At 33.0% G+C, this 22,277-nt stretch overlaps 3 protein-coding genes across 3 annotated transcripts; 2 read left to right on the top strand and 1 right to left on the bottom strand.

The window, feature by feature from the left end:
* The first annotated feature begins 80 nt into the window (after positions 1 to 80).
* LOC140960342 (protein SOSEKI 1-like) lies at positions 81 to 5,699 on the top strand. The gene is made up of 8 exons (XM_073418584.1): positions 81 to 121; positions 327 to 384; positions 3,706 to 3,842; positions 3,931 to 4,000; positions 4,096 to 4,214; positions 4,434 to 5,040; positions 5,151 to 5,252; positions 5,353 to 5,699. Exons 2-8 carry the CDS (start codon positions 338 to 340, stop codon positions 5,519 to 5,521), a joined length of 1,251 nt encoding a protein of 416 aa, XP_073274685.1. The 5' UTR covers positions 81 to 121; positions 327 to 337; the 3' UTR covers positions 5,522 to 5,699.
* A 3,186-nt stretch (positions 5,700 to 8,885) lies between these two features.
* On the top strand, positions 8,886 to 11,386 carry LOC140959968 (serine carboxypeptidase-like). Its single transcript, XM_073418046.1, has 8 exons — positions 8,886 to 9,363; positions 9,544 to 9,715; positions 9,828 to 9,947; positions 10,044 to 10,187; positions 10,281 to 10,431; positions 10,509 to 10,597; positions 10,699 to 10,957; positions 11,045 to 11,386. The coding sequence occupies exons 1-8, from the start codon at positions 9,020 to 9,022 to the stop codon at positions 11,260 to 11,262; spliced, it is 1,497 nt and encodes a 498-aa protein (XP_073274147.1). The 5' UTR covers positions 8,886 to 9,019; the 3' UTR covers positions 11,263 to 11,386.
* Positions 11,387 to 17,019: 5,633 nt separating this feature from the next.
* LOC140959597 (uncharacterized) lies at positions 17,020 to 17,749 on the bottom strand. Its single transcript, XM_073417508.1, has one exon. The coding sequence runs from the start codon at positions 17,654 to 17,656 to the stop codon at positions 17,231 to 17,233; it is 426 nt and encodes a 141-aa protein (XP_073273609.1). The 5' UTR covers positions 17,657 to 17,749; the 3' UTR covers positions 17,020 to 17,230.
* Positions 17,750 to 22,277: the final 4,528 nt, after the last annotated feature.

Below are 22,277 nucleotides of genomic sequence, written 5' to 3'. Positions count from 1 at the left end.
TATATGTATGTACGTGTGTGTGTGTATATATATGCGTGTGTGTAAGAATATTTACAGTTTTTATATCAGCTATATTAATCGTTCCTTTCTCTGTTTGAAGAAGGCAGATCATCAAACAAATGTAAGAATCTTTTACCTATGTATTGTATTAATCATCAGAATTCATATTATATATGTTTTTTCTCCGACTCGAATCATTTTTTTTCAATATGATTTGAAAATATAGTAAGCGATCATCCGAATCTATCCGAAATTTTGATTACTCTCATATATATCTATATATATGAATTCATGCATGTAATATTTTATCAGTGTTTCTTGATCAGCATCGGAATCCATGGAAGACAGGGCTTTTGAAAAATATCAACGCACGATCATGAAGAGGTCAGCATATTAATCATACAAGCAACCATGCATATATATANTCTATATAAATCATTTTTAGAAATATAACACTTGCATATAATTTTTTTGTGAAGAATAATTACTTCTTTTTAAGTTCAGAATTAAGTACTTTGAATTTAATGTTATTTTTTATTGATAAATTTTTCATAGTTTTAGTTTCTACCCATATAAACCGATTTTTTTTGTCAAAACTAATACGGTTTCGTATTATATTTTAATAAATCCGTATTTATTTTTATCTATTACGTTTTTATAAATTTGTATTTATTTTTATCTACAAAAATTTATGTCGAATTTCTTCTTATATTTGTCTCTATTTCCATCTCAACTTTAGTTTAAATTCAACTACGATTTATATAAATTTGATAGTGATTTTCTTACATGCGATCTCTTAAAACAAGTTCTAAGATATAGTCTTTAACCACATTTATCCAAGATTTCAATGGTCTACCCTACTTCTCCTTCCATTAATCCGTCAATTTCGGATAAGGCGGATTGTGACATGTGTTATTAATGTAAGTAATTTTTTTTCAAAGAAATCACTTCATTTATTTCATAAAATAATTTTAGTTTATTTTTATAATTCTTGAAAAAAACGATATCAAGATGATTATATATATATAGTAAAATACTGATGATAATATTTCTATATAATACGTACAAACATATTTAATATATTTTCGTTACATTTCTATTTAGTAATGTAACGAAAATATATGGAAATTGAAAATAAATCATCCAGATACATGTAATGAAATTAAACAAAATTAATAATTCGTAGAGTATATACGTATCATGTACAACAGTTTCACATATCTATATATATTCGTGAGATGAATGAACCTAGTTTATATCTGTTGTAAAAAAAATAATATTTTTGACATAAATTCGTATTTGAAAATACTTTAAGATTGTTATTAATTATGCTCTTCTCCTTGTTTTATTATATTGAGTTATTTATCAAATGTGTGACTTATATGACTGACATTTGTACGCGTATAAATTAATATATATTTTTTATAGCTTAAATTTAATTTAATTTTATCATTGTGGACAGCATCAACTTAATTATTTGAATATTAATTGATAATTGATTAAAACTAACAAAACAAAGACCAAACCGACCCTGTCTCCGAATAATATGGACAAAACTACTTGGATGAGAGTAGATCTCTTATGAGAAGGTCTCACGAATCTTTATCTGTGAAACGGGTCAATCTTATCGATATTCAAATAAGAGATCCGTCTCACAAAATACGATTCGTGAGACAGTCTAACACAAGTTTTTGTCCTTGGACGAATATACGTTTGTATCATGTTTTAGATAAATGCCCAATCTCGGGGAAATTTTGCGCTACGTGTTCTTAAGCAGAGAATTAATAATTTTTTTAAAAAAAATTTCAAAAAATTATACTTCATAAAATAATTACAAAATCATTCGATTTTGATGATATGGAAGCCCAATATATTAATTAATAAAATAAGTATAATGTTATAAGCTCAAGATAAAAGGGCTCAAACCCGCAAACACTCATATCTATCTATAAATAGACTGTCTCTCTTATGTCATGTGTTTTCTCGTTTTGAGCTCTCATTTTTTGGGATTATCATTGTATTTTTTGGGAACTTGAGCGTCGGAATGTCTATGTGGAACAACCACTCGACGCCTCTAACGAGTGTTAGTGACTTAGTTGACGATCAACGACGTTACAACTTATCGTTGAGTCTACGCTTGCGAAGTTCTGACTTACGAAATTACAGCTTACCGGTCTACGCTTGCAAAGTTCCGACCTATGAAGTTATAGCCTACAAATCCTATGCTTATGACGCTTACGAACCAGTTGTATTTCATACTCCGGTTTACGTAGTTCGAGTAGTTTATTTTTTTGTTACATCAGCATGACGCCCTTTGTGGGAAATTGTTTACCTCGTCACTGAGAATGGATAATCAATCTCACACCCCTCAAGATACTGGAGGTTGCGGACGACCACCTCCCGTGACCCAACCAACAGTGCCCAAGAGGCATTAAGAACCATATCAAAGGAGACGTCCGCCCTTGCAGCGAGTGCGGCCTTAATTGGCACAATTCTTGACATCCCAACAGAATAGCAAGGCGGGCAAAGCGACTGATGACGATAGTTCGTCCACTGCTAGCCCAAAAGAGGAGGCACGAAAGAAAGCAGCACGTGAAGCGAAGACTCCACCACTTAATTCCAAACGAAGACAACCAATAGAGAGGATGAGGCCCAGAGTCATGCACAGAGCAATCCCCCCGCAAGGCGTAAAGTCTACATAGCATATTCCTGACCATGACTCGCACAAATGAATGGGGAGCATAAAATAAGCCCAATTTTATATGCCCAAGATACAAGGGCTCAAGCCCGCCAAGCATTCCTAACCATCTGTAAACATACGTGTCTCCCTTATGTCCATGGACATTCTCATGTGTTTCCTTATTTTGAACTCTCATTTTTGGGATTATCATTACGCTTTTTAATGACTCGAGCGTCGGAATGTCAACGTATGACAACCATCTGACGCCTCTGACGAGACGCAGGTGACGATCCATGAAGTTACATCTCACCTTTCTACGCTTGCGAAGTTCCGACTTACGAAGTTACAAATTATTGGTTTATTCTTACGAAGTTTTAACTTATGAAGTTGAAGCCTACGAATCCTATGCTTACGAACCAGTTTTATTTTGTACTCCGGTTTACTTAGTTTGAGTAGTTGTCAGAGACGGGTGTATGTGAGGCCTATACTGGGCTGTAGTCCAGCCCACTTTTTTTTTTTTTTTGGCTACAACAGATATGGTATTAAAAAACATGGCCAAAATATAGCCTACATACATGCTAACTTACACAACCATATTCAACACACAATTATACAATATTTCACAATATCGCGGTAAATCAGATCGATTACAGCTTCTTGCGGGAGACCAAGTTCTCCCTTTTTATAGCCTAAGCTATTCACATACTTTCCCCTTTTAATGTGTGTTTTTCCTTATATGCACGCACGCACACACACACACACACACATACATATATATAATATATATTGTTGAGGGCGGCATATATATGTTCGAGATGCAAGCCGGCAGCATAGAACAAAGAAGCTTGTTTCTTGGATTTATCTTTTTGCTCTTATTTTCATCCGTTCACTGCACATTCATTCGTTAAAAATAATCGAATTCTACGCTGTATTTGGTAGCTTTCAAGACAGCGTTCAAAGGGCCGTGTGCTCGGGGCGTGACATATTTATCATTCCCCATAACTATTGCAAAGTTTGTTTTACAGAAGATCAATGGAGGCAAAGAGTAGTGCAGAAGTGAGGAGACTTCACATTGTGTACTTCCTTAGTCAGAAGGGCGGAATAGAACACCCTCATCTCATTCGAGTTGTTCATCTTTGCCGAAATGGCGTGAGATTAAGAGGTTAGTGTATTTTGAAGGACAAAATCGTCATGTTTCTATGCATGAAAATCATGAAATATGTTGATACGTATGTAATTGTATGGACTAGATATCAAAAGATGGTTGAGAGAACTGCGAGGCAACGACATGCCCGAATCGTATTCTTGGTCATACAAGAGGTAATGTCTCTATGCATCTCTTGATCATCAAGGACTATTGCTGATGTAATTCGAGTCTCTATGTTATTCATCCTTCGCTCGTTTTTCGTTGACAGGAAGTATAGAACGGGATATGTGTGGCAAGATTTACAGGATGATGATTTAATCACTCCAATATCAGATAATGAATATGTCCTCAAAGGATCAGAGATTGCATCTGCCATAAATAATACTGGTAAAAGTCTAATTTGTATGATCAAATCGGTTTTCGGCATCGACAAAAGATTAATCCAATGAATGTCATGTTGACGGGGGGTTAAGGCTGTGTTATAATGGGCAAAAAAACAGCTCATGTAGTATAATAGTTAGATCATGCACTTAATTACTAGAGATCTGTATAAAATATAAAGGGGCCTGTTTATGTATGGCCTGGATTTAACCTTTTTCTTGGCAGGTGTTTCAAAAGTTTCGATCGAAAAAGAAGGATCGTGCCTCGACGATGATCAAAAGGACACACCTGAATATCACAATCAAAGTCATCCCTTTACACATATCTCGACCTCGGAGATTGAAGTAGAATATCCAGTTTTTGGCTCAGAAGCATCCACATTGACAGATGATTCCCTCAATCTTGAAACACAGAAGAGCATCATTAATAATACGGATGGAATCAAACAAGAAAAGCTAGACGAAAAACCGTCTCGCGATGGGATAATCGATCGTCCTAAGAAGAAGAAGAACAAAGTCAAGATTGATGAGAAGATTACCAAACATGCTGCTTCATCCAATTCTGCATCAGTGAAGCCTAATTTCAGCAAAAACAAGAACTGTTCACATGGGGTATCCAGCAATATGTTCCGGAACATGATGTCATGTGGTGCAATCAATACAGACGATTCAGCGACGGTGACAATCAATAAGAACCATAGATCTTTCTTTAACATCTGTTCTACTGATGAGAAAAACGTTCAATCAGCAGAAACACGCAAAGGGGACCGGAAGATCGGGCCACCTCATAGGATCTATAACTCCCCTTGGCATCAACAACAATGGAGTGGCAGGTACCTTATCTCTAAAATGACACTAGACAAACAACGTGTTCATTCTGATCATATACAAATTTTACCACATGGAACGACCATTCACCATTTTTCGTGGCCGGGGACAATAGGAACAACGGAGTGAAGGATTCCACAGAGGACAAGGAAGAATCCAAAGGCCAGAGCCGGTCTTCTGCTGCTGCGTACAAGCCAATATATGGTCCAAATTGCTCGTAAGCTAGCGAGCTATCGTATTTTTCATACATAAAAGAACACAATATATACATCGTGTTACATATATTCGCCTCACGATTCGTAATGTTGTGATGACAGGCAATGTGGTAAGCCATTCAACCCGGAGAAATTACATGCACATATGAAATCCTGCAAAGGAATGAAAGCCTTAGCCAAGAATGTCTCTGTTGCTAAGAAGATAGGACAGAAATCATCCCCAGATCATCGAAACAAAGATTCGGTTTCGGGTTATTTTCTTACAGAGTAATAGTTAGAAGCATTAATTTAGTGCCTTTAATGATAAGAAATCATAGTTTGAGCTTTCTAAGGTTTATAGGTATACAGTGCCAATTCCTTCTTACCACTTTAAATATCACATTAGTAAATTTAGTTTGCATTTGGATGAAAAGATTTAAAATCTACAATGTAACGATGGATGAAATATTAAATTTACATGTTACTTATTTACACAAAATATGATGAATTTCAAATAATTTCATAACATGAAATATTATATACACGTAGAAAAATTGAATTTGAAGTTTATGTTCTTTCTTGTCTGAAACTACAAAAATACATTCGAATATATTTGAAATTCATCAATCCGAACTTAAGATTTCTGATAAGGTTAGTTTATACTACACCGAAGGTGTTTATCTTCATATTCTAATATCATTAAATCACGTGTGTCTCTAACATTTTTATGGGAGTTGACAAATATGTTGATGATCTAAAGAATAACATCTGACCACATCATAAGGTGATAAACACTCCAAATATTGCATAAAATACTCCTTTCTGATAACAAAATAATTGTTGCAAATAAAATAATTGTCAATCAAAAAATATTTTCTAGAGATAAAGATGTAGTAAATGAGTTGTATATAAATTTTATATTTGCTAAAAGAATTGTTAGAAAAATTGCTAACTACAATAGCGTAGAAACGAATTTGTAGAGATAAAGCAATAATCGAAACAAGTGTGATGTTTACAGTATGACTATCTTGTAAAAGAAAGCAAAACCAAACCGAGGCCTGTAGCATGTACAGTTTCCTTAAAACAGATTCGTCCCCTCCTGTATGTGCTTCGAGGATCGTCTTAGACGTCTGTTTCCCAGGATACAACGGAACAACCAGCAGTGACTTAGCACGAGACACTACTACGGCGAACTGAAAACGTACCTTTACTTTATCACCGAAATTTAACGGAGTCCAAATGAAAAGCTAACAATATGAAATGCAATAGAATGCTTGAAAGAGAAAAGATTTTCATGTACTTGAAATGAGGAAATGAACCCCACTATTTATAAGCCCCAAAATGCACACCAAGAGTCATAGAAGATTAACTCAAGAATATGAAGAGTCAAAGCTCTTCAATTAACTCAAGAATATGGAGAGCCAAAAGACACTCCTACATTCATGAGACATAATTTTTATTCATTCTTTTAATTTATTTTAAATTTCTAACAAGAATTACATTATTCCGTTCAAAAAAATCATAGAATGACAACATTAGTTTTTCAAAGAAGCTCAACCATAATATTAGTACAAGATATAAATAAAATTAATCTACGCACACATATAATTTCATAAAATTTTGGACATTTAGATTTTTTTTTTAAAAAAAATTCCTTGTGTATTTTCCATACTATATATGGTTTCATTAGTAACATAAGCATATAATAAATGAATAATGTAAAGGTACAACAAATATATCGTACAACGATATTTATAATAATTATACCGTAAGATTTTACTATTATCTCATGAGATTTTATATTGAATTTAATAAATAGTTGCCCGCATATCTAATCAGCTGGCCGCCATTCAAGAACAAATACTTTCGCGTTAAATAAAATATTTTTGGTATAGAAATTATCTCCTAAAATAAATTTGAACAATTTTCTATATCATTGAAATAACATAAAATAATTAACCCAAATTCTCATAAAATCACATAGTATTCCAACAAAAAAATTTGAAACAACATGATAATCACAAAGTTAGAGAATCATGGCACCCGTACCCAATTTCCTCACATCATCCAGGGATCTCGGAAATAGGATGGAATGGCCGGGGAGCTGAATTTTGTCCATTTTTACCACTGTGGCAATGGTCACCGCCGACCGCCACTTCCGTCACCGTCGTCTTCTGGTCTTGGGTTAATCTGTTCACTTATCCAAATGCATATTTGTTCTATGTTAATGAAAAAAGTGCAGGGTTTCATTGCACTTGCTGTCATCGTTAGCCACCTCTAGACGGATTCTGCCGTATCAACATAATAAATCACATACGATAACTCCTATACGATAACATCAAATTTAAAATTAGTTCAAAATTACACAACTAATAGAATATCATATATTTACTTCACTTCTTCAAATCCATACAATTTTATAGAAAAATCATACATTTTTAAAAGCAAAATCATAAAATCGAGCTAAGACATGACGTGGGATGAGATGAAAATTAGAGACATCAAGTAGTAAACAAACTGAGCTAATCGAAAGACAAATTGGTGATTGTGGCATACACAAAAGAATTTAGCTAAAATTCGAAATTTTTGAAAATGTATAAATAAAGATGACACAAAATTCTCACTATTGTCAAATCCTAACTGCCAACCTTAAAAAAAATTGAAAAGAATCTCAACAAGATCTGGCAAAAGGAATATTTTTTCTCAAAGAAAACATCTATTCGACAATACTAAACTCGATTGAAAGGAGGAAAAAATTCAAGAAGCAAAAAAAAAAGGGAGAGGAAATATTCGTCGGAAGAGTAAGTTTCATGTGTGACGCTCTCACGAATTTTTATCTGTGAGACGGGTCAACCCTACCGATATTCACAATAAAAAGTAATACTCTTAGCATAAAAAGTAATACTTTTTCATGGATGACCCAAATAAGAGAATATTCGACTCACGAAATTGATCCGTGAGACCGTCTCACGAGAGTTTTTGTGTTGTCGGAATATGATAACTTTAGTTTAAGTATATTTATTTTTTCGATGCATGCAAGTAAAATGTTTTATTTTGTTTTTTATGTCCTATTTGTTAACATCCATTTCATACTCATACCTATATAATAAGGCTGTGCGTCCAACTATTTATTTCTCTAGTATTTATTTTCATATTTTATTTCATAATTTATATTTGCACAGTACTAAATAGTATTTTAAATTATTTTTATTTACAAGAATAAATATTATTTATCATATATAAAATCCATTGAATTCTATATAGACGTTAATATAAATCTTCTAAAATAAATCCACAAGAATTTATCAAAATTTCTTATATTACAACTCTGTGTAATTCTATAGAAGCCAATAAAAATATGTAACTCTACAAAAGTCTATTATTCAGAAGAGTATGTCTCTTATAAAATGTTCTGATAGATCTTTATTTGTGAGACAGTCAATTATGCTCATATTTACAATAAAAAATAATATTTTTTTATGGATGATCTAAATATAATATATGTCTCATAAAATCGAACTATTTTGTGCAAAAAAAATAATATACATGTAAGAGAGAGAGGAGAATTATTACCCAACGTACCAACATATTACGATAATTTATCAAGCCATTCAGCTTAGTTAAACACATGGCAATAATTCTGAAAAGAACAAAGCAATAGTTCCTTAAATATACTGTACTAATAGTTGGGAAAATTAATCTCTCTCTCTCACACACACAGAGAGAGAAAATTGCTATAAATTGGCTGGCCTTGGCATCGACTCTCCCACAAAAATATTGTCCAAGAAAAATGGCTTCAACCCTTTCTTTTCAGCATTGTTTAATCCCATTTGTCTCTTTCATTCTAGTTTTTGCAATCTTCTCTTGTGCTGGAACAGTCACTGATGATGGTTTTCTTGATCCGATATCTCCGAAAAAGGAGGCGGAAAACCTCATCAGATCGCGGAACTTGTTCCCGAAGCATGCTATGAATCAAGGTTCCGTGGAAGACACAGAGTTCAAATTTGACACAGTATCGAGAATCGTTGAGAAGAAATTCAAGTTCCCTTTTATATTGGATTCAGGGGAACCTGTCCCTGAAGACTTGGGTCATCATGCTGGTTATTACAAACTGCAGCATGCAAAAGATTCAAGGTACTTGTTGTGCAAACGGAATTCAGATATAAAGGGCATCACGTATATTCGCGGGGTGGGAAGGAACTAAAACTTATCTAAATAATCATTCATGGAGTATTCGGATATCATTTTGTGCAAACTCGGCCTCCAACATGTCACATGTGGCTTGTCTTTAACTTCTTGATGTAATGTTTGCAGGATGTTCTATTATTTCTTCGAATCAAGAAACAACAGCAAAACAGATCCGGTAGTTCTATGGCTAACTGGAGGACCAGGTTGCAGCGCTGCGATACCTTTATTTTATGAAAACGGCCCCTTTCACATAACAAACAACCTTTCCTTGACATGGAATGAGTTTGGATGGGATAAGGTAACTGTCTTTATTTTTGAAATCAGGCGGAAAAGGTAGCTTTTCAACCTTTATCTCCAATTTCCTATTTCATGTCCATGTTATATAACACAGATTCTTCCATTAAATGTAGGGGTCCAATCTTTTATACGTCGATCAGCCAATAGGTACTGGTTTTAGCTATAGTTCTGATCCTGCTGACATTAGACACGACGAGGAGGGTGTTAGTAACGATCTATACGACTTCTTACAGGTCTTCTTCTGTACTAAGATTCATTGTTTCGCTAATTTACTTTGTTTAATCAAAAGTTGTATATGTTCCTGATAGTCTATTTGTGCATAACGGCAGGAATTCTTTAAGGTGCATCCTGAATTGACGGGTAACAAATTCTTTTTAACTGGAGAATCTTATGCTGGACACTATATTCCTAAGTTGGCCACCAGAATTCTTCAAGGAAACAAAAACAAAGAAGGCATCAACATCAATCTACAGGTTTTTATACATATCCTTTTGTAGATTGTAGCCTTCAAATATCTTTTAGTCTGAATCTTGTATTATGGGATATATCAACTTCTTTTTTCTCAGGGATTAGCCATCGAAGGCGGAATGGTGTGGCCAGAAATCCAGTACCAATCCTACCCTGATTATGCTTTAAACATGTCATTGATCACAAAAGCTGACCACGATATGTTGAATGCATCAGTTTCTCAATGTGCAAATGAAGCCAAGCTTTGTGGTACTACATTAACTTGAAGCCTCCTGTGTTTCGATATTTGCAACAGTAAAATATACCGTTCTTTTGCTCTTCTTTAGGTCTGGATAGTGGCGCTAAATGTAAGGACGCGTATGTGACCTGCAACAAAATCTTCCAGAAGATACTGGAAATTAACCCTGACATAAATGTAAGAACATTGAAACTTTTACAAGTACTTATTGGGTATGGTAACGAACATGAAACATCATCCAACCAGAACAAGTGTTTTACATTGCCAATCATATGCAGTACTATGATATCAGAAAGAAGTGTCAGGGCCCTATGTGCTATGACTTCTCCAACGTGGAGCGTTTTATGAACCTGAAATCCGTCAAAACTGCTCTTGGTGTTGGTGACAGAGAATTCGTGTTGTGTAGCACCAATGTATATGAGGCGATGACGGTGGATTTTATGAGGAATCTTGAAGTAGATCTCCCCCCTATTCTGGAGGGTGAAATCAAAGTACTTATATATGTTGGAGACCATGATCTTATTTACAATTGGTTCGGTAAGGTTCTTGTATACATCTTCTGTACTATCTTTGATTACTACCCATGGAATAGGAACGTTTTAATGGCATTTGTGCTTCCGGCAGGTATTTCAAGATGGACTGATGCAACAGTATGGTCTGAACAACAGGTGTTCAAATCATCAACCTTGATGCCCTGTTCTGTAGACCGCGTAAACGTCGCGCTTAATAAGGGAGCAGGACCTTTTGTGTTTCTAATAATGAATAATGCTGGCCATTTCATTGCCATGGATCAGCCATACTACATCTGGGAACTTATTAAAGATTGGATGAAATCATTCTAGAACCCTTTGGCCTTTGCCTATTTTAATCATCTATGGTTTGTCCTCAATAATAACAACCAATCTTATTTGATGATGGGAAATGATGTTTTTTAATCTACCACGAGGTAGGTGCGATACACGTAAACATCAAATTATATAGTTTTTAAAAAATATGTAATAATAATGTATTTTAAAACACATAAACTCGTTAATTGAAGATTTTCAAAGAAAGTATTTATCTATCCAAATTTCACACCTGGATCAAAAAATAAACACAATAGCTGATTTTAAAAAGACGTTTACGTAGATAGTCAAATAAATTTACGTGATCAATTATCAAAATAATTTAAACTAATACAATATTATCAACAAAATTCCATGGAATAAGTTGCTCAAATTTGAAAAATAAACATTCAAATAAAATAAATTCACATAGCCAATTATTTCATCCAAATAAACTCCTATAGAATTATCAAAAAAAAATATTTTATAATTTAATATATACTTCTCATATTATATTTTTAAAATAATTATTTAAATGAAATGATTCTTAGATTTTTGAATTTTGTTATTTATTACTTATTAGTTACAATCTTTTATTAAACTTTTTCAAATGCTATATATAATATTTTTTTAGTCATTTTTCTTTTTCAAGGGAATTAGATAATTAAAAAAAACAAAACAAAAGAGATATAATTGGATTAAAGGATAATTTTGTAATTTATCATGCAAAATTTTAGTCAGGGTGTAACCTTAAGGCTACGTTTGGTTGGAGGATAAAATTATAAAATGATTAAGAGATAAACGATAAAAAGAATGATTGAAGTAGAAAAATAATATATAATGATAAAATAATATTATGTTTGGTATGATTGTTAAGAATGAGATAATTAAGAATCTTTTGATGAATTGACAAAATTGTTCATCCATTTCGACGGCGGCGGCGGTGTGGTGGCCGGCGATGGGCTGTCGGTTGGCCAGCGGTGACGGTTGTCAGCCGGCAGTCGGCTGGCCAGAGGTGGTCGGTCGGCCTGCGGCGACGGCGGTCTGCCGGCGTTCGGCTGGCAGTCGGCGGCGGTGGTCGGTGGCGGGAAGTGGTGGTGAGTTTGGATATAGGAGAAGCGTAAAATTGAAAAAATAAGATGTATTAAGAGTTGGATAAATAATCCTAGGGGTGAGGAGTGATTATTTTATCCCAGTTAATATAACCTAATCATTTATAGGAGGGATTGACTTGATTAAATAAAAATCCTACCAAACATGGGATTAGGTGGGTTAAAAAACCATAAACCCACCTAATCCCTCGTACCAAACGTAGCCTAAGTGTACACGTAGTATTTTTTTAATAATTTTTTTATAATAATTTATTTGTTTTGTAATTCTTTATATATGACAGAAAATTAGATAACAATCATATAAATTCATAAAGTCTAGTACAAAATTCAAACAAACTTTATAGAAAAATTATTATATTTATATAATTGTCATAAAAATACAGAAAGAACCTGGATGCTTGAGTTGTTCGCGTCGCGTAACTAGTTTCGTCATTTCCAGATTTCATATGAAGAATTTTCTGCAACCCCGTAAGATAGTTGAAGTTAAAGTTATCAAAAGCATGCATGTTGTGTGTGTATTCATTTTCTGTATGGATGATTGGGATTTGGGTTACGATTTTATCAACCCGTTTGAAAACGGGTCAGATCTTTTGGATTACGGGTTGAGGCAGGTTGGCTACATGGTCTTTTTATACAATGGAGGTCATAAACTTTTTGTCTAACTAAACAACTCACACTAGTTGGAACCTCTTTACTTAGTTGATATATTGCTTTGATGATATTTTAATTTTTAACTATTTTTATCTTGGTTTATTGATAGTTTGATTTTTAACTAATTTTACCAGTGTAGATATTAAGAAAATTTTATCATATGAGAATTCAAATATTTTAATTTCTCTGGTTTTCTTCCTTTTCAATGGATTGACCGGTCTAACTCGCATCTCAAGACGGTTTGAATTGGGTTGTGTTGAGGATTTTCCAACTCGTCCAACCCCATTTGGTGGCTGGTTAAGACTTAAGAGGGGACTGGTCCATTTTGATAGTTCTTCATAAATCCAGCTAATTTCAGACTAAATTATGTGACACTTGGTGTCGGAATCTGCACGGTAGATACGAGTGTCAATCACTCCTAACGGAAGTTCTAGGTACAAATTCAAAACGAATAGTTGCCTAATATGTTGACACATGGAAACATGAAATAGTTCCATTTCTTGCTCTGAAAATGTCAAGTATCCAAGTACATACTCATCTTGTGATAAAAGTCATGATATTGATTCCTTCATCATGTAAACAGGGGTGAGTCTATGCTACACCGAATGTAGATCTCTCGATTTTTGATTTCAAATGAGATCGATTTTTGTATTGTATAAGTTGATCGACCGATCATGTCACTCGAAAACAAAAAATGTGGAGTCAATCAATATTTTTTATTTTGCAACGAGAAGATCGATCGATCATCTTATACAAGCACACCGAGAGTAGAATTTCTGATGTACCACAGACTCACATAGTAAACAAATTCAAAAATAGAACTAGCCTCAAAGTAGATTCAAAATGCTAGGCCACATGCCTATTAAGGGATTAGATTTTTCATGGTTATTATCGAAAATAATGCATATCTTGAAATTATATATATCATAGTCGAGGATTCAAAGATTTTACACGATCCATTAAAAGGTCACCTGTAACGAATGATTGGCCTAAGATCTTTGCTTACCCGATGTAGCATAGTTTGGGTCGAAAAAATCTATGTTACACCGAGTGTGATACACATTAGATGCATGAACACCCACATGCATATCAATGGATTGAATAGTCATGACTATTTCTCCAAAATTAAGAGATTTACATTGATCAAATTTATTCATATCTCGCTGAAATCATAGCTCGTTCATCTTAGCTATTCACCAGTGTTTCTATTATGTCGACGTGACACTAAACACGTGTACATGAGTAAAAGCACACTCGGTAAAGTCGCATGTCTACCACTTCTAAGTAAATTTTCAGAGATTAGTTTGACTCTTCTTGGACATTTATAATAAATTTTATATAAATTTTATCACGACGACGCAACTTATTTCTCTAAGGTTGCGTTTAGATTTATTTTCTTTGGAGAAATTTGATCTAGAAAATCGATTTCAAATGATATTATTTTTAGATGTATTTAAAATCTATTATGCTCGTACCAAAATCTACTACATGAATTGCATGATTGGACATGAAAGAACAAAAACACAAAAGAAAACGATATAAAGAAAGGATGTCAAAGTTCGATGAGTTATAATCCATCTGATATCGAAATCTCAAGCTTCAGACGAGCTATGTGTTGGACTTAAAGTTTTTTGGGTCTATTGGACTTGTTCATTTGAATGAAACTAGGAATGTACACGTGCGATGCACGTAGGTGACTAATAATGAAAAATATAATCACGAGAATTAGATAATGTTTAAAGTCGTTTGAATAACATCATGTTTATAAGTATTTATCAATCTAAATATATCAAAACACAATACATAAAAATACATCATGACAATAAATCATATATATTCATTTATTTAGATGACATTTTTCAATCCGCGACATAATACAGTTCTCTTAAATGATAAATCAGCAAAAATATTTTTCTTTCAAATATCATTCAAACTGAAAAAAATAATAAAAATAAAATTAACAGAATAGTGAATTTTACCAAAATCAAAACAAAAATTTACTTAAATAGAGTACACATAGACAAACGCCAAATAAAATTCTCTTATTTTACTAAATTATCATAATAATGTTAAAATAAAATCATTAAACTTGTTATTAAGATAAATATCACTTTTGCTTTTGCTAACTTTTAACACATTGCGAATTTTATTTAATTTCTATGTTTTTTTTAGAATACATATCATAGATAATTAATTTTATATCAGAATCAATCATTTATAAATTAATATTGATGATTAATAATTTAAGAGAAATAAAATTTTAACATAATACCACTCAAATAAATATATATAGTAAAAAACATATATAAATAAAATAATATGTAATACTCAGTTAAAAAATTTTATATATAAAATTGTAATATATAACAAATGATAATAAACTATCAATATAATTCATATTCATATTTATTATAAGGATTACATTGATTAAATTTTTGTTAAAGATTATATCATAAATTTAGTTTAAAATTTTGAAAAAAAAAAGAAGAATGTGTATTAATGTCCAAATATATCTAAGATGGACAATGAATAACAAAAATTGACTAAGAAATGTAAATAAATACTTTTTTTTACATAAAATTTAGAAAAGAAAGAACGTGTATGAATGTCCAAATATATCTAAGATGACAATGAATCACAAAAAAACCCTTAAAAAGACATTAATTTAATTTGCTAATTTAAATGAACAAGGAAATGTAAATAAATAATTTTTTTTGGCATAAATTTAGGAAAGAAAGAGGAATGTGTGTAATACTGTCCAAATTCATTTAAGATGGACAATGAATTACAAAAAAAACCCTTAAGATAACCTAATAATTTAATTGACCAACTTAAATGAACTTGGACATATAAGGAAATTCACAATTGAAGTGGTTACATAAAATTTAGAAAAGAAAGAAGAACGTGTATCAATGTCCAAATCTATCTAAGATGACAATGAATCACAAAAAAAACTCTTAAAAAGACATTAATTTAATTTTATTAATTTAAATTAACAAGGAAATGTAAATAAATAATTTTTTTGGCATAAAATTAGGAAAGAAATAGGAATGTGTGTAATAATGTCCAAATTCATTTAAGATGAACAATGAATTATAAAAAACCCTTAAGATAACTTAATAATTTAATTGTCCAACTTAAATTAACAATGACATATAAAAAAATTCACAATTAAAGTGGTTACATAAAATTTAGAAAAGAAAGAAGAACGTGTATCAATGTCCAAATCTATCTAAGATGACAATGAATCACAAAAAAAACCCTTAAAAAGACATTAATTTAATTTGCTAATTTAAATGAACAAGGAAATGTAAATAAATAAATTTTTTGGCATAAAATTAAGAAAGAAAGAGGAATGTGTAATAATGTCCAAATTCATTTAAGATGGACAATGAATTNTAATAATTTAATTGGTCAACTTAAATGAACAAAGACATATAAAGAAATTCCCAATTGAAGTGATATATTTATATGTATGTTAGATTTAGGACAAGTAAGACATTTATAAGTAGATTAGAATGTCCCACATAAGAAAATAAGAAATAGCATGAGTGATAAAGTTTTATATATCAAAGACATATCACACTCTCCTTTCTAGTTCAACTCTCTTCTTTGCTTCCGCTACTGCTCATCTACTCTGCCTCCTGTTCTGCTTCGTGATAAAGTTCAAGTACTTCTCAGTTCGTCGTAGTAATGAATGCATCGTGCTGTGTTACTACTAGTTGTTCTATTGTATCTTGAAAAACAGACGTCAAAGGATCCTCAAAACACATACAAGAGGAGACAAATACGTTTTAAGAACATTGTACTTCGTACAAGTTTGCTTTATTTTATGCTTTGATATGCTGTATTTTTTTTTCATATTGTTAATTGGTTTCTCAAAGAAAGTTTCAGTACTTTATCATTCGATATTTTGCAACATTATGCACCATAACTCTTCCCAAAAGCACAATATCACTAGCTGACCAAGAAAATCGAGAGATTCCACCAAATATATTTGTGTGCTCAACAATTTAATTCACCACACATCAAATTTTATTTTTGCTAAATTACTTGCATTATTACAAAATTCGATACGTTTTCGAATTTTTTTTCCCATGATACAAACAAAAAAAAACCCATGAAATTTGCTAGAAACAACAAATTCACAACACTTTTATTAGTTCAGATAATCAAAATTCAAGAAAAAGTTACTGGAACTAATCCACCTTGGAGCCATGGGATCAACCAGAGATCTTCGAAGCCTCGAGATCCGCAGCCTGTTTGAGGAAATTCTTCCCCTCTCCATCATCGTCCACCAGCATTTGAATAGGGTTCGAGCCCAACCCATCGGCGATAGCCAGCAGTATGCTCTTCATCTCATCCCCGAACTCCTTCCGATCCACCGTCCCATTCTTATCCAAGTCGAATTTCTCGAAAATAGAGTCGTACAGCTTCGTCAGCTCCTCCGGCGTGGTGGTCACGTCCATCCCGAAGTGGGTCTCTAGCAGCCTCAGCGACTCGAAGCCGCGGCGGAGCTCCGACCTGGACAGAACTCCGTCGCTGTTGAGGTCGAGGGACGCGAAGGCCTCGTCCATGCTCTTGTGGAAATGGGGCTCGTCGTTAACGAAGGAGATGACCGTGGAACCGTCGATTATGATGACAGCCATCGCAAGAACTCGAAAAGAAGATTTGGGTGGAGGATATCTCACCGACAAAATTAGTCTTAAAATGAAAAATCGTTTATTCCCCGGATTAACTATTTATTCCATTCCTACGAAATAATTCTCCCCTCACTCGCTCACATACATAAATAAATCATCATCAAATAAACAATTATTAATTTGTTTTTGAAAGAGACTTATCCATCTACATCNTGTCTCACAAATAAAGATTCGTAAGATTGTCTCACAAGAGACCTGGTTATATAAATCTGTGACGACATCTCACAAAAGACATACTCATTTGATATTTGTTTCTTCGTTGTTATTTATTATTCGAATTTCTTTCGAACAAATACACTTTGTAGTAGAAGATGTAAAAATAAAAATTAGGAATAGTTTAAGAGGAATATAAGTATATAGTACCAATTCCATTTATTAGTCACTCCTTAATTTAATTTACTTATAAAGTTCTTAATATTTCATATATTTTGTTGTTTCTTGATTGATATTTTGCAGCTGAAAAAAATGGCGTATCAATAGGCGACCCGGTATGTTGTACAAAAAAAACCTCATATATTTATTTCAAAACAACCCTTATGTTATTTGTCGTTAATACCCCTTTTTAGTAAAAAAAAATGCTAAAATCCCCATATAAAAAATCTAGACAAAAACTTGTGAGAGACGATCTCACGGGTCGTATTTTGTGAGACGGATATCTTATTTGGGTCATCCATGAAAAAATATTACATTTTATGCTAAGAGTATTACTTTTTATTGTGAATATCGATAGGATTAACCCGTCTCACAGATAAATATTCGTGAGACAGTCTCACAAGAGACCTACTCTAGTTTCATATATAAATTAAATCCATTTATAGAAAATCAATAAGTTAAAGCCCTTTATGTTATATCATATCACTATTGTTTTGGAATCAAAACTTTTGTGGTCCATCCGCCATTAGTTTTTAATGATAAATTATCTCGGAGAGCATAAATGGGAGAAATATTCGGCATGGCTCAACCGAACAATAGGGACGAAAATGATCGACTCTAGATTATTATAACATGAAAAACGAAATATAAATTGAAAACAATATTGGTCGAAGCCAAACTTAATATCATCATCTCAATATAATTTGCTAAGGGGCAGTTAAATTTGTTGAAATAATGAAATATCTTATTATGTTATGTACTCTAAATAATCCAACAGTTGTAAATTGTAATTTGTTTGCTCTTGTAATTGTATAAAAACTTATACGAGATCGTCTCATATGTCGATTTTATAAGACAAATCTCATATTTGATTCGATCCATTAAAAAAGTAATAATTTTTTATGCAAAAAAAGAAAATATTAATTTTCATTACAAATATGTATCGGATACAAAATCCATGAGACCGTCTCACAAGATACTTAATATAGTAATTTTGATTTAAAAGCTAAATCGGCCAGAAGTACTATGATCGATAGTCTAGAAGAATAACAACAACAACAACAATGATGATGATGATGATGCATCAACGCCTGAGGGAGGGCTTCATTCATATATAAATTCATTTGATCAAGAAAAAAAATCACCCCAAATCGCCCTGCTGGATTTTTCTTGGATTAAGCATGATAAGGATAAGTGGGAAAAGGGCTAATTTGAATTGGAGGATAGACGGGATTCTGAGGCACAGGCGGATTGTTCGGCAATGAAGCGCAACTAACATGGAGATCGAAGTCACACTCTAAACAAGAATACGAGAATCCATTACCAGCAAGACTGCAAGAGTTGCAAAAATATGTATTAGACTCATAAGTAGGAACTGGAACCAGAGTCAAGGGATGCATCGGGTGAGACGGGTGCTTGATCGAGCGCGCCGCGCGGTAGCATTGTTCGTGGAGGAAGTATCGGCATTGCCAGCACACGCAGACGTCGCCCTGGGCCGGGATCTTGCACCCCGAGCAATCGGTGCTGTCGTATACTCGATGTAGCACTAGAGGGTGGTTGTGGCTAAAATGCTTGAAATCATCCATCTTTCTTGATGATGGGATCAAAATGGTATATATAAAGAAAATTCTTGTCAAATGAGTTCATTATCAAGGCTGGGGATTAAATAAATGTGAATTTACGACTAGTTGTGGGGTTGAATTTGTCATGGTTGACTTGTTAGATCTGTTTTAATTGTCTTAAACTTGACATATTAATGTCATATGAATAGTAAGTCATTACCATAATATCTTTACGACACACTGGAAAAAAAATTTAAGATTTAAAACGAGTTTATAATGATAAAATTGATCAATATATATGATAATTCAGATCAACCGATAAAAAATAATTGTTATAAGAACCAATGATTGTCACACTTTCTATCAATCAAATTGTTAGACCTTATTAATGAGCTTTTTAAGTATTTATTTTAAGATTCATCCATTATCATAACATATTAATCAGAAAGTTTATTTCGAAAAATAAAATTATAAAATATGAATTTAAAAATTAGAGTTTGCTCGAAATTTGAGAGTGGATCGGACTGACTTTACGGTGCTTGAACCATTAATGAAGTTTTATTTATTTTAATATTTTTCGTGATCGAGATTGGCCGTAACTTTTCACTTTTCTTCAGAAAAATAAATGACTTTAAAAATGTGTCTGAATTAGGACGAACGTAGGTTGACTTATGCAAAGTTGGTTTCGAGGCCCGATTCACAAAAATCTTCGAGTTATTTTACATCTTTGTGAACTGTAATTTCAACGTTTTATTTTTTAATATATATATTTAGAATTTTTTTAAAAAAAATTTAACGTTTTATTTTTTATTTTTTATTTTAGTTGAAATCAGATATTATGCATTAATTAAATCAACAATAGCTACATCCATCAACCACGATGGGTAAAAACCATCCATCCAACATGAACGAGAAAGATGAGATAAAGCAAAATGCGCCAAACAGTGCGCTAACTTGTTTGCATTTTTACTAACATGATTTAACTTTTTAAATCTACCAGAAGTTAAAATATCCAATATGTTCAAGACTAACAGTACTTGATGGTTTCGAGCCTCAGACTTCGACATTACCTCTTTAACAGCATTATAGGAGTCCGAGAAGATCCAAACATCAGAAAAGTTACCTCTCACAGCAAGCATCAAACCAAAATGGATAGCCGAGAGCTCTGCCTCCAATACTGATCCTGGTCTACGTATTCCTATGGCTGAGGCAGCAAAAATAATTCCACAATGATTTCGAATCACAGCACCCACCCTATATTTACCAATAGTATCATTAAACCCAGCATCGACATCAAGTCGCCACTGCCCCAACGGAGGAGGCACCCACCTCATATCCCTGCTACTCTGCACCTCTCCTGAAGCTAAATTCCAAGCACATCTAGCAGTTCTAAATTGCTCAAGATATGACAATACCCACTCAACTTTAATACATTTGTTGGGAATTTGGCTATTATGTTTTAAAATACAAATCTCTTTCCAAATTGCCCAAGCAAGCATTGCAAACAATTCAAAATCAGCAGTTGAAACTTGATCCATTAGGCACAACCCACATGATATAAACGACAGCACATCTCATTTCTTTAGATATGGCCAAAAAAGCGTACTTTTCCAGATATGTCTTACAAGGGGGCAAAAGATTAGACAATGGCTTGTTGAAGCATTCGAAGAGCTACAATAAAAACAGCATCCATTGGCATGTAAATGTCTTCTAAACAAGTTCAGTTCAGTGGGAATTAATTCATTGCTCGCACGCCAAAAAAATATTCGAACTTTTTGTGGGATGTTTAGCTGTCAAATATTTTTCCACCACTTTTCCAACGAGAATGCCGATAGAGATTCATGTGGATCAAAGCATCCAATTTGAGCCAGGTAGCCCGATTTAACTGTGTAATTGCCTTTCTTTCCCCACTTCCAGAATCTATCATCTTCATTGTGCTGATTTCTCAGAGGTATATCAAGAATACATTCTGCTTCGAACGAAGGAAATCTGGAGCGTACCTCAACTTCATTCCACGTTCTGTCACCTGAAATAAGTTCTTGAACCTTACTCAGACCACTTGAGCTTGTCATCGAGCTTTTTCCAGAAAAGAGACTAGGAATCCAGCAATCAGTAAGTGCATTGATGTGGGATCCATTCCCAACCCTCCACATTAATCCTTTTTGAATAAGATCTCGACTCCAAAGGATCGATCGTCATATCTGTCTCACAAAATATGATCCGTGAGACCGTCAGCCACAAATTTTTGTCAAATAAGTAGTATTTTTTTTCTATTTTTTTTAAATAATATATCACTATCATTAAATAAATTAGTTACTTCCAAAAAAAATTACATATCGTTTAGAATTAATCACATTTTATGAAAAAATTCCAAAACAGTCTGAATCGAATCACACCAAACCTCCCACATTAAATAATAATAATAGAAGAAATCTTAAATTCATGTCTTACTTATTTTCACATTAGTTAAACAGAAAAATGAATTTCAAATGTTTTCATTATTGAGTGAACATTAAATCCATCATATTTAAAATGAAGCAATATATAAACATGCAAGAAATGAATTTGAAATTTATGATCTTATTGTATAAAACTACAAAAATATATTTGAAATCATTGGATGTAAAATCCAT

The sequence above is a fragment of the Primulina huaijiensis genome, chromosome 15 (genome assembly GCF_012295235.1).
Source record: "Primulina huaijiensis isolate GDHJ02 chromosome 15, ASM1229523v2, whole genome shotgun sequence".
NCBI lineage: Eukaryota > Viridiplantae > Streptophyta > Magnoliopsida > Lamiales > Gesneriaceae > Primulina > Primulina huaijiensis.
Note: the sequence above shows the minus strand (reverse complement) of the source record. Positions and strands in the feature narration are given on the sequence as shown.

What these genes read in the sequence shown, in the direction of transcription:
- LOC140959597 (XM_073417508.1), bottom strand. Translation starts at nt 17,656, where the DNA reads ATGGCTGTCATCATAATCGACGGTTCCACGGTCATCTCCTTCGTTAAC.
- LOC140959968 (XM_073418046.1), top strand. Translation starts at nt 9,020, where the DNA reads ATGGCTTCAACCCTTTCTTTTCAGCATTGTTTAATCCCATTTGTCTCT. An exon ending in ATCTATACGACTTCTTACAG is followed by an intron (nt 9,948 to 10,043) that starts GTCTTCTTCTGT and finishes GCATAACGGCAG; the next exon opens with GAATTCTTTAAGGTGCATCC. An exon ending in AAATTAACCCTGACATAAAT is followed by an intron (nt 10,598 to 10,698) that starts GTAAGAACATTG and finishes AATCATATGCAG; the next exon opens with TACTATGATATCAGAAAGAA.
- LOC140960342 (XM_073418584.1), top strand. Translation starts at nt 338, where the DNA reads ATGGAAGACAGGGCTTTTGAAAAATATCAACGCACGATCATGAAGAG. An exon ending in CAACGCACGATCATGAAGAG is followed by an intron (nt 385 to 3,705) that starts GTCAGCATATTA and finishes TTTGTTTTACAG; the next exon opens with AAGATCAATGGAGGCAAAGA. An exon ending in ATCTGCCATAAATAATACTG is followed by an intron (nt 4,215 to 4,433) that starts GTAAAAGTCTAA and finishes TTTTCTTGGCAG; the next exon opens with GTGTTTCAAAAGTTTCGATC.